Source organism: Cimex lectularius, unplaced genomic scaffold (genome assembly GCF_000648675.2).
Source record: "Cimex lectularius strain Harlan isolate CLEC.00 unplaced genomic scaffold, Clec_2.1 scaffold217, whole genome shotgun sequence".
In the NCBI taxonomy this organism is placed as follows: domain Eukaryota; kingdom Metazoa; phylum Arthropoda; class Insecta; order Hemiptera; family Cimicidae; genus Cimex; species Cimex lectularius.
The window spans coordinates 191,232-203,889 of NW_019392871.1; the positions used below are offsets into that span (position 1 = coordinate 191,232).

A 12,658-nucleotide genomic window follows, 5' to 3' on the forward strand; every position below is an offset into this window, starting at 1 on the left:
CCCAAATGAACATCTTCCTTGGACACGTGAATAATGGAGACTGTGATCTTCACAAATGAGTGCCGGTTTGATTTGTGGCAATCAGATGACCTAGGCCTTATGTGAAGAAGATGTAGCTTTGCTTCATGTGCATTAATCACAACCTTTTCAAAGTCAGTCACATACGATATGGGTTGAAATGTCCATGCCCATCATGAACTGATTACAATACCAAATCTTTGACTGCTCTGTTACAATGAAGAAGATCTTCTGAAAATTGTGGCCCGATTCGCTCCATTTGTTGAGGGCAACTTCGTGTTAGCATGATAATGATAAACCGCATGAAGTTCGACTTGTCGTCCATTACTTGGAGGTTGTATGAGTAACCACAATAAATTCGCTAGTACGCTCTCCTGCCATTAATGCCATTGAACTCTTAAGGGACATGATAAAAAGAAGAATAGAGTATGGGAGACTTTCTTGACGTGGCATTAGGATCTCTTGTACAAATTAAAACATGCCCATCCAAATACCATCAATTTAACATTTATTTAACAGAACGGAGAATTTGGATCCGATAAGGATCGGATTACTCCGAATACTGCTCTCTGGCCACGGGAGTTCTACAGGGCTGTCTTCCTGAACCCGTCATCTTTATCTTTTATATTGCAGATGTTCCCACTAAACCTACAACCGTTCTTGCATCTTCTGCCGACGGCACAGCTGTACTTTGACTCGATCCTGGAGGTGCTTCGGAAGATCTTCACATTGTACATAGCAGTTTGGTGTAGACAATGGAAAATAAAGATAAATAAAAGAGAGTGCGTCCATGTAACATTTAAACTCCGAAGCAAATCTCCTCTCACACAATCTATTGCAACCCTGTGAATGACTTGGTTCGTTAACTTGGGTTATACCAAGACTCACGCTTAACGTGGAATCAACGTCTGTAATCCTTTCAGTCTAATGTCCTAAGATCAATTGTAGTTTCAAATAAACTATAAACAACAAAATACAAGTGTCCGATTTGAGCGGATAGCTTCAATCCGTCTCAACTGTTCGAAAGATGAAATCTTGAGCCAAAACACGTTTTACATAAAGCTTGTTTATGAAAACTGAGGTTTATTATAAATTATTATGCAAAGTTTGGTTGAGTTGAAAAATTAGTGTCACAGTACTCCAGCGCTTCTACTTCAGCCGTGACTTCTGTCCTCGTGGCCTCAACTAACTTTTTTGCATGCCTCTCTTTTTTGCCAATATTCAAATACTAATTTTTCAACTCAACCGAACTTTGCATAATAATTAAAGTAATTACTTTAGTCAATAGGACCAACTAAAACGCACAAATTACTTTATCATAAAGTACATACATGTTGTACAAAAGAGTCCCACATAAAGTAAATAACAACTTTCAATTAATTAAGGTTTTTAGTTGAGATAAAAAAGTCAGTGTCACGAGCGGGATTCGAACCCACGATCTTCGGCTAGATACGCCGCTGCTCTACCACTTGAGCTATCGTGACCTCGATCCACTCAGACACTAACTTCCCATCTTAATCCCATCTTTTGGATTTTCTCTCTTTTTTCCCATTTTTCAAATGTCGTGTAATCTATTTGACTCTCGGCGACAAATGAGATGGTCACGGAGAGCTTTAGTGAAGATATACTTCATTTTACTTATTAAATTCACTAGTTTTCGTAGTTCGCTTGACCAATTAATATCTTTCATTAATTAAGAAGAAAAAATTCAAAAGGTGGGGTTGGGATGGGAGGTTGGTGTCCGAGTGGATCGTAGTCCCGATAGCTCAAGTGGTAGAGCAGCGGCGTATCTAGCCGAAGGTCGTGGGTTCGATTCCCGCTCGTGACACTGACTTTTTTATCTCAACTAAAAACCTTAATTAATTGAAAGATATTAATTGGTCAAGCGGACCACGAAAACTAGTGAATTTGGAAGTAAATAACAACATGGCAAACATCTATACATTAACTTTTGGAATCCATTATGGTAAGTGTCCATCCACGATAGGTCTTTAATATTATAACATCCAGAAAAATTATCCAGTTTAATAGAGACAATTTCAAGTGATTTCACTCTCAACAAGCGTATTTTAACATTAAACTACATTCTATTACGATGGGCATAAAATGCCACTTCGCTGTTATTACCGAGCATCATGTCGACCGTCTTACTACCAACATTTTATTCCCCTTCATTCCTTCTGTTGTTAATCTTACGGCTTAATCCACATTGAATTTATACTCAGCAGAAGCTTTAGTGTGAATTCCTTTCGGTCAAATTCCAAGCCTGATCAGTTGGGTTTTTATTGTTTCAGGAAGTATAGGTGCTTCGGTACATCCGATGCTTACCGTCACACATACGTCCTATTCTTGTCATGAGGTGCTGGAGAAAAAAAGCACGGATTCGTCGCCCAGCCACAGCCAAGTGTCGAGGAATTCTTCCCGAAAGTCAAATAACTCTCTCCTCGTCACCAACGGGCGAATCAATGACGGTAAATTCAATATTATGTACAACTCAGTAATAAACTAACAAAAAATTTATGTTTGTTATCAGTTAAAAGGTTAAAATCATAACCTTCTGGTTACTACATGAAAGAATTCAATTAAAACAATTAGGCCGAGCACTGAGTTTGTTCAAATATATTTTGTAAATGGTCGTGCATATAAACTTATTATAGAAAAAAAATGGTCATTTCAGTTCACTCAGTTTAATCTTAAAAGTTATAAGTGCATGTTCCTTAATGGTAAATGTTGTGATGATTTTTGCTTTTTTTTTCAAGAAGATATGTAGGTATATAAGTAAACATGAAAATTAGAAATTGGATAACTGTCATGGAAAGATTATCGCTATACATTAAGACATATTATAGTTAGACGTGACATAAACCAGAGTTTGAAACATGCATCCTTCGACTTACAGGCCATCAACCATGAACCAAGGTACACATTTTTTCCATCCATAAAAATGAAAAGAGTGGAGAGAAAATTAGGTAGATGGCGATTTGCAATTGCCAATATTATCGTATACAAATGTTACTAAATTCTGTACCATATCTGTACTTTTAACTGCACTGTAATTTTAAATCATTATATCGTCACAATTACAATCTAACGCATGTACCTATTCATTATGATCAACAGGTGTTTGTTTAAAAAAAAGATAAATTGCAAGATGTTTCTTTCTCGATTAATGTTCATGATGACACTCACCAGCCGGCGGAGGTCGACCCGACAGAGTAAGTTTATGTTAATTTATGATGATATAACATAAGTGAGGCATTTTATCATCAGTGGTAGGCATAAATTTATCTATCACTTTTTCAACAAACGGGCGATAAAAATTTAATATCGCTGACAGTTTTGTAACGAAGGCTGGAATAAAGGACGTATTCGCTCCGGGGTCCCGAAGGAAAGAAAGCGGCGAAATTATCCTTCCGTCAAAGCCGCCTCCCTGGAATGGGATTTCTCAATTAAATAATAACCAAACATCCCAACCCCCCTGCTGTCAGAATAATGAAAATTCTTGAGCACTGTTTTAATTCGGGCCGCTGGCCCTTCACGATTTGATGGCCGTTCATCAGAGGAAAATTAAATACAAAACGACGACTCTCTACTTTATCCCATCAAGGGAGAGAAATAACAAATAAACGAGCAACACCGGCTAATAAACGTTGTTTAATACACTTCACAGGGAAATATTAAGTAAAACTGGAGCCTCTAACCGGAATACACGAAGTATGCAATATCTGCCAGTTCCTCCTACTTAAACGTTACTCATTTGTCATTAGTGATAACCTTGTTAATTTAAGAAGGGAGAATGTTATATAAAAGTTTATTTGTACACAAACTCCCTTCCGTTCAATACCGTCATGTTCAAATTCCCGTTGGCTTTGAGTGTTTACTTATACGAAGTTTTTCTTAGCACGTTATTGCATAAAGTTGAGCAATAACCTTTAAAAAAAGTATAAATACGGTAGGGTTCTATGAAACCGTTTCGTTTGAAATGTTCGATTTTTATACAGTCTAAAGATCAGAGGTCAAACTCTGTACTTTGGTCAAAAACTGAAGACAACCTCAAAAAACCGTATTCCAAACCGCCTAAGCTGAAATTTTACAGTTTCCGATCACCTTGATCCACCATTCCGCACTTGTTTAGACCGTCTGATCCGTTGCGGCATTTCGGCATCTTCAGCAGTGGATTGTGAACACAAAGTCTTACAAAAAACCAACACTGTACACTTGTTAAAGTGATAATACAAAATAAAAGCACAGACCATATTTAGTAATTAGGCCTAAGATGTTTAATTTCGAAACAAATGCAAGATTGGAGCCAAAATTTATGTTATTATCTGAACAACCTTCATCTCAACAAAGCTGACATAAGTGCGTTGATTCAACATTATAACATCCCGGGTTCGAATCCAACGTATCTTAATTCGGCCCCAACATTTTTTTATTTAAAAAATACCGGAACCCGGGGGTGACACTAATCGGTGAAAAAGTCTTATGCAATAGTTAAAAAATTGTCGTACAACATGCACTCAGGTTAGAGTTGAAGCAGGATGTTGGTCTGAATTATTCAAACGCGTTTCGGCATTACGCCATCTTCAGTGAGGAATAGAATACAGATTGGAATGTGTAAGCCTTTATGGATGTAATAAATAAATAAAAATAGAAATGATTATGGCACAATGGTCAAAAACATAGCTTTCATAAGTAGTAGGATAGTTATCTTCTGTAAAATCAAATGAAATAAATTAATGTAAAACTAATTAACTCAGTACGTAATTTTAACTGTAATATACGTGCAAACAAGAATATTTTTCTTCAAGTAACTCACTGAAGATGGCGCAATGCCGAAACGTGTTTAAATAGTTCAATAAACCCATCCAAAGCCTGTTCAGCATACATCCCAAGTTACCAAAGATCGTTTCTCTAGAAGTATAATTTGTTTGCGAATTTATTGAAAAATTTTATTCAAATTCTAATGTTTACACGCCCTTTCTAATTACTAAAACATACATTAAACATAGTCTTGACACATCAATATAACTTGTTAATAAACAGAGTGTACAAAGAAACTTGATTAAACTGAAACTTAAATTAATTGTCGAAAAAACATATATGCAAGCCGAAGTTTAGAAAAAAATTAATTACTATAAACAGAGTCAATGAAGGAAGGAACTGTTTTCAAAGCGAGAATGAAAACTTCCGAATAAAAAGCGAAATATCAAATATTATGCTGTACTAGGAGATAAAATAGCACGGAAAGAAAAAGAAATAAACACACAAAATATAAAATTACTATCATAACGTTCAACCTTGGAAATGTGATCAAGAAGTTTAACGATAATAAAAATGTTCTAAATTTTTAATTATTAGTGACAAAAGTAACTTATATTATTTATTTTTCTCAATCATCACCCTTAGTAATTATTATATCATTTATTTTTTTAGAAATTGTGTAATAGCATTATAATTGTCTATTGATAAATGTGTTTCTGTATTGGTTTAACACCGGACACGTAATGAGAATGCAGGGGTATGTTATCATCCTGATCACTACCAAGTGGACATAGCCGAGGCGAAATTTGGCTTTACAATTTATGTAATTTTGAAATGACTGTTTGTAAATCTTTCCCCAATTGTAAAAAAAATTCCGCTATTGCCTAATCAATCAATTTAATGACTGTGAAGGGGCTGAAAATGGGAGGGTATGTATTTTTGATGGTAAGTGAATTTGGGTCACTTATTGGGTCCGTCTTCACTCGCAACTTTAAACGGTATTTGGTGACAACTACTTTTTCCATTTTTTAATAACAAGGCATTATGATTTTCCCTAATCATTTTTAAATTCTCCGATGCCCAAACATCATAAATAGTGTCGCATTAGTACCAACTGTATCATTTAGTCTAATAGTACCTTTCAATCCATGTTCAATCATTTTAGCAGCTGACTCAACATTATTTTGTTTAATCTTTGATATGAATTAGATCAGTAATAAGTCTAACAGAGTAATTTGGTACGTGCAGAAGATATTTGATAATCTGGGCTTTAGCCGGTAGAGCTGCGTAAATGGATACTCTGACATGTACATAATTTCCCTCTAGGGTCGCATCGCCCGTAGGCTATGAGGTTTTTTCTCGACCACACCTGGTGCATGGCCTTATCAATCGTTCGTTTCTCATGGTAGAAGGATTTCTACTTATAGTAGTTATTATTTATTATTAAATACGTTCTAGTTCAATCTGTAAATTCATGTGTAGAAACCCGCCAGGATCCATGAGGGCCAAGCCGAATTTCTTCCCCACTTGCTCCTTCCGAAGGGGTGGGTCATCTTGGCATCCGACCGTGCACCGCACGTCGAGAAGCTCAAAGGGCTGAAATGAGTTCTGCCCTGATTTAAAAAAAATACAAATTACCCCTAGTGGAGCGCGTGTGTTCCGATACAGGAACAACTGAACGAATGCGTCACCCTAAGTACCGGCCAGGAGTCTCAGCACGTACCACTAGGGATCCAACCTCAATAGCAACCAAATTGACCCTAGAAGATGCTTGATTCGTAGTTCAGTGGATCGGGCTCCTCCACCATCGTTTCCGACAGGATGACAACCGCGCAGAGCATAAGGACGGATGCCTCCGTCGATGCACTCGACTTGTGATTCAGAGTCGCCATACGCTCTAGACTAGACCATTATTTTGGGCCTGGAAACCCCTATTTTGCATCCAACGGTTAAGAATACGATTGTGGGATCCCTAAAAAAAAATTAATATGTTTGACTGTTTTCAAAAGCTACAAGAAATTTGGGCGATGAGATAGCCAATAAGTACACTCTGATATGTAAAGGAGAGCTGATTGAAAAAATAGACGTGAAATTTTTAATCTGCCCAGTTGTCAGATTTGCTTTTAATCGGTGAATTTCTTACCCTAGTTAGATTCGTTTTTGCAAGAAAATACCGATTTTATAAAACTGGCATAGGAGAAGTTCTTTGTACTGTAGCTTTTGCATATGTTTCTTTTGACGTGGTCCTTTAGAAAAAGGAACGACTTCACGTTTATCTACATTGTCTCTAAAATACAGCAAGGAGATTAAAATTGAAAACCTTAATTCGGGGCTTATTAGAAAGGATTGATGAGTGCTAAGAAAATATGAACAGGCAAGGATATTCCTTGAGCTCTATCATTCAAAAGTGCCCTCCTTCGACAAATAATTTTTCTTATGAAAACGAAGTTTTTAAACAACTCCTGGCGTTTATTTCCCCCTTGACTTTACTTTGCCAGCCGGCCTTTTTTCCTCGTCCGCTCGTCACACTGCCCTATTTCCGTACGATATTATTTCATTTATTTATTTTGAACGTCGAGCTGGTTTCGGGTTAATCGTAACATTCTAATCTCGACTAACTTGTAAACAGAGGCTGCCCACTCGGCCAATTCTAGGGTTATCGCACTCAACTGCTGCTTGTTAAGATCGTTAAATAACAACTGTTCAACAAGGCGGTTTAGTCCTTTTTTCAAGTAACCAGATTTTTTAAAAACGAAAACAAATTTTTTATAAGAGTGACGTAGTCTTTTTATTAAATTAAATATTGAGTAACTTTTCGCTTGAAGCTTTAAATTATGGTGACTATTCATTGTAACTTTTAGATCTCAGCAGAGCTTTTGATACTATTTCCTATAAATTTTTTAAAGAAACTACTATTGAACAATTTTAGTGAAGGTTCAATACAATTGATTGAGCCTTAATTTAAAAATAGTAGCCAGGTTGTAAAAGTAATGAGCAATTTGGTCCTTTATTGTACATAATTTTTTACAAATTACCTTTACAAGTACTTCTCAATAGTTCATTTTACTGCGTTTGTTGATGCCAATACTTTTCAATTAAAAGAAGCATCTAAAACAGAGCTTATTAAGATAAACGATAAATTAAAATTTGACCTGGAAAAGTGGTACAGAGAAAATGGTCTATGGTTAAATAAAGAAAAGTCTAAATGTTTATGTGTACATCTAAAACCAAAAATAGTGAAGAAATTTGTTCATAAAGAACTTAGGGGTGTATATTGATCTATATCTCATTTGGGATGTACATCGTAGATTCTTGGCATATAAACTCAGCAGATATTTGTATTTGTCAAGAAGTTTGTGTCTCCTAAAGTGCTGGTAAATGTTTATTTTTCATGTATTCAATTAAATGTTTACATTACGTACGCATTATTAATCTGGGACATTCTAGTCATGCAGAGTTGGTTATTAAACAACAGTAAAAAGCAATTATGATACTTACGATACTAAGAAATTTAAGGTTAAAAAATGCTGTAAAAAATCGTTAATTAAACATAGGATTTTGCTTTTACTTTTTTTGTATTATATTGGTATGTGTGATAAATTGCGAACAGAGAGACCCTCTTAGAACATTTACGGTGTACACAGTCATTTAACTAGAAAAAGTAGTACAATTGAACCTGAGAGGTTGAAACTAAAAAGAGTTCGTCAATATTACATTTTATTCACTAGTTTTCGTGGTCTGCTTGACAATCAATATCTTTCAATTAATTAAGGTTTTTAGTTGAGATAAAAAAATTGAAAAATGGCAAAAAGGAGGGAAAATTCAAAAGGTGTGGTTGAGATGGGAAATTATTGCCGAGTGGATCGAGGTCACGATAGCTCAAGTGGTAGAGCAGAGGCATATCTAGCCGAAGATCGTGGGTTCGAATACCGCTCGTGACACTGACTTTTTTTATCTCAACTAAAAACCTTAATTGATTGAAAGATTAAATGGTCAAGCAGATCACGAAAACTAGTGAATTTAATAAGTTAAAATGAAGTATATATTCACTAAAGCTCTCCGTGGCCATTTCCTTTGTCGCCGAGACTCAAATGGATTACACGACATTTGAAAAATGGCAAAACGAGGGAAAATCCAAAATATGGGATTGAGATGGGAAGTTAGTGTCTGAGTGGATCGAGGTCACGATAGCTCAAATGGTAGAGCAGCGGCGTATCTAGCCGAAGATCGTGGGTTCGAATCCCACTCGTGACGCTGACTTTTTTATCTCAACTAAAAACCTTAATTGATTAAATTGTATAATTTAATACAAGAAAAGATTTTTAAAAATTGCCTGAAAAACTATTTAAAAACAAAATCTGTACTACCTGATTTCAAATGCTTTTTTAGGTTTATCGAGAGATATGTTAATGATTGATGAGTAGAATGCTAACCTAATCTTAACTGTAGATATAGTGATATTAAGACAAGAAAAAAAGTAGTAAAATATTTTGACAACATTTATGTGACGATTGTAATGACTATTTCGATTATTTTTCAACAAATAGATTCTTCCATTCTTGTATTATAAGTTTTTTATATTTCACTGTTGACAAGCCTAGATTTCAAAATCGCTGGATATCGAATAGTTCATAAACCGGAATAGGTATCCACGAAATAGTGATTACAGTACAAAATTGATCCCACGCCATTAAACCAGTGAGAAAATCCTTGAAAGTGTTTAGTTTCTTAAATCGGTTTTGGAAATTTTTACAGAAAGCAAATCGGGCCGACGGTTGAGCACGTCGGACCTGGCATCGCTCAGAGTCCCGCTCAAAGACATCGTCTGCTATTTGTCTCTCATCGAGGCTGGCCGGCCGGAAGACAAGCTAGAATGTAATCGTAAAAAAGCAATAACATAACAAAAATAATAAATAACCTGAGTTTTGTATTTCAGTCATGTTCCGGCTTTACGACACCGACGGAAATGGAGTTCTGGATACCAATGTAAGTTGTTCTCTACGTCCAATAAATTTAACATTTAATATATGCTTTAAAATTAAATAAGTTTATTAACTAAAGCGTCCTAGTCACGTTGAAACCGGGTGACCTTTGAAATTGGGCCGGCTGGATTTCTCTTGAACCAATGCCGCTATAAAAAAAATACGTTTAATTTTATTTAGTCCACTATCAAATTTTTACTTTTTTTGAAAAAAGTTATACAGGGTAAATCTGCACAGTTCAACTTCAAAATTTCAAATACGACCCTTTACATCCTGACACTACTTTAAAGGATTTTTTACTCTGAAAATAATGGTGCAATCGGATTTTGAATTAGGCAAAAATGACAAAATTATGGCAAAAAGATTGATAAAGAGAATTTCATTTGTTTCGTTGTTAATTCCAATAATTTGATTCTTCACTAAAGTCAACTTTAATTGCCTTTATTGTTTGTTTACATTCTGTCACTGTTTTTCAAAATCGCAATATTGGAGGAAATCTTAATTCCTAAATGTAAATAAATTTTACAATAGTACCTAATAGTTACATTCAGTATTCCATTCAAAATGAATCGAAGAGCACATTTTTCCGATCAACAGCAAGTTGATATGTGTGACTGCTTTATAAATAGTAGCAATATGAGGAGAAACGGATCAGTTGCTGTTCCATCACAAAGAAACCGGGAACGTAATTTCGACGAGGAGCTGAATATTTTACTGTATTCTTTGTATGTAAGTTCTTGATTGAAATGATAAAGCGTCACGAGCGGGATTCGAACCCACGACCTTCGGCTCAATACGCCGCTGTAAACCACTTCAGCTATCGTGACTTCGACCCACTTGTACACCAACTCTCAACCTTTCGAATTTTCCTCTTTTTTGCCATTTTTCAAATGTCGTGAAATCAGGATTCCATTCTCGGCGACAAATGAAGTGGCCACGAGTAGCTGTTAGTGAAGTTATACTTCGTTTTACTTATTAAATCCATTATGTTTAGTAGCCTGACATACCAAATTACTTACTAGGATACATCCCTAACCATACTTTACAAAAAAAAAAAGAAAAAATACTTTTTTAATATTTTTTAGTCTAGTTTCAAATTTTTACCTTGTTTTGAACAAAATTATACAGGGTACTTCAGGCCCAGTTTAACTTCAAAATTTCAAATACGGCCCTACACATCCTGACAAATAAATTGAAAATATATTTTTGCGCTGAAAACAATGGTGCAATCCAATTTTAAATTGGTCAAAAAATTAAGGCCAATTATTGACCAAATTAAGGCAAAAAGTTTGAAAAAAAAAACAGTTATTTCGTTTGCTATCTATTAATCACAGTTCATGTTCGAACTGCCTGCCTTGCGTAAAGGTGCAATGATTTGCTCTTTGGAACCACTCTTCACCGGTGCTCAGAGTGATAGAGTCAGGGGAGATGGATTGACAATCGTGTTGTATCCTTCAACTAAGGATGCTGGGCTCCTTTGCCTCAGACACAGCTTTTTTTAAATGGCCAACGGATCGGGCCATGAGATCCTCTCCATCTATCCCGGAAGTGACTATTCAAAGAACGTCTCATGTGCAAAGAATTGTGTGCCGGGCATCCATAAAGCTGGAGAATATTCTTTGTCGTTATTTGGAGAGGACATCTAATATCTAATAGTATTCGTAAAACCTCCCTCAAAACATTGAGGAAGTGAACACCATTTAAATAATTATCGTAGAAATAAGGCAATTAATTTATTTCCGAGAAGTCTACATCAAACTTTAATACTGTGAACCACCTGATGATTACAAGAATACAAAATTCACGGATTTTCCTTTGCCCGTACGAAAATTTCAACGACTTAGTATGCCATAGAGGTGAACTTCGGTTCATCACTCCTTAGGATGTACGGAAGAACTTTTCTTCAGCCTCCCAAATCGACATTTGTGCAAGGAAAGTTAGACGCCTGTCATAGAGCCCAGAAGGATAAGACGAGAGCGGTACGGCTTAAAATTTAAGTCCAGAATACATCTTTTTTTTACGTGTGCGTGAAATGTTGGAGATAGTGAGGTGCGGTCTGGTGTGACGCAGCTTTTAGCAAAACATTTTCTTTATCGTGCCAACGTTTCGATCTTTATTGAGATCATCTTTAGGGCTTGGGATTTGTAAACATAGTATAAATTTTGATGTGAAAAAATGAATTTACACGATTCTAGAAATTATAGATTCAATCAAAGTATTTGTACTCACTCAAAAAATTTAATTTTTGAAAAACCAACATTTCGGAGAGAGGAATTCGGATTTTTGCGAACATATAGTAAAATTCACTAGTTTTAGTTGAGTGAAGAAGAATTTGAAGCAAAATTCATAAGGTGGGGTTGAGATGGGAATTTAGTGTCCGAGTGGATCGAGGTCACCATAGCTCAAGTGGTAGAGCAGCGGCCCAAAGATCGTGGGTTCGAATCCCGCTCGTGACACTCACTTTTTTATCTCATCTAAAAACCTTAATTAATTGAAATACAGTAAAATATTGAGCTCCTCGTCGAAATTACGCTGCCGGTTTCGTGGTGATGGAGCAGAAACTGATCCGTATCTCCTCATATTGCGAGCAACGCGAATAAACGCGGTTTACTCCGGGGCGATCAGGAAATTTCTGGAAGTACAACAGGACTGCACGACGGGCAAACCACCACTATCAATAAAACAGTCGTACATATCAACTCGCAGGTGATCGGATGTGCTCTTGCGCATTTTGAATGGAATACTGATGTAACGAATAGGTACTATTGTAAAATTTATTTACTTCCAGTAATTAAAATTTGCTCTCAAAATGCGAGTTTGGCAAACAATGACAAAATGTAAACACAACGGCAATTAATTGCAATTAGAATGTAAATTCTTTAGTAAAGAAGCAA

General features: G+C 35.9%; 1 protein-coding gene across 1 annotated transcript in view; it reads left to right on the forward strand.

Annotated features, from left to right (window-relative positions):
* The window catches only part of LOC106661484 (diacylglycerol kinase 1), a 76,662-nt gene that overhangs the window by 46,833 nt on the left and 17,171 nt on the right, over positions 1 to 12,658 (forward strand). The window contains exons 3-5 of the mRNA XM_024228889.1: positions 2,313 to 2,489; positions 9,538 to 9,657; positions 9,719 to 9,768. Coding sequence (XP_024084657.1) covers positions 2,313 to 2,489; positions 9,538 to 9,657; positions 9,719 to 9,768 — 347 coding nt within the window. The remainder of the gene's footprint in view (positions 1 to 2,312; positions 2,490 to 9,537; positions 9,658 to 9,718; positions 9,769 to 12,658) is intronic.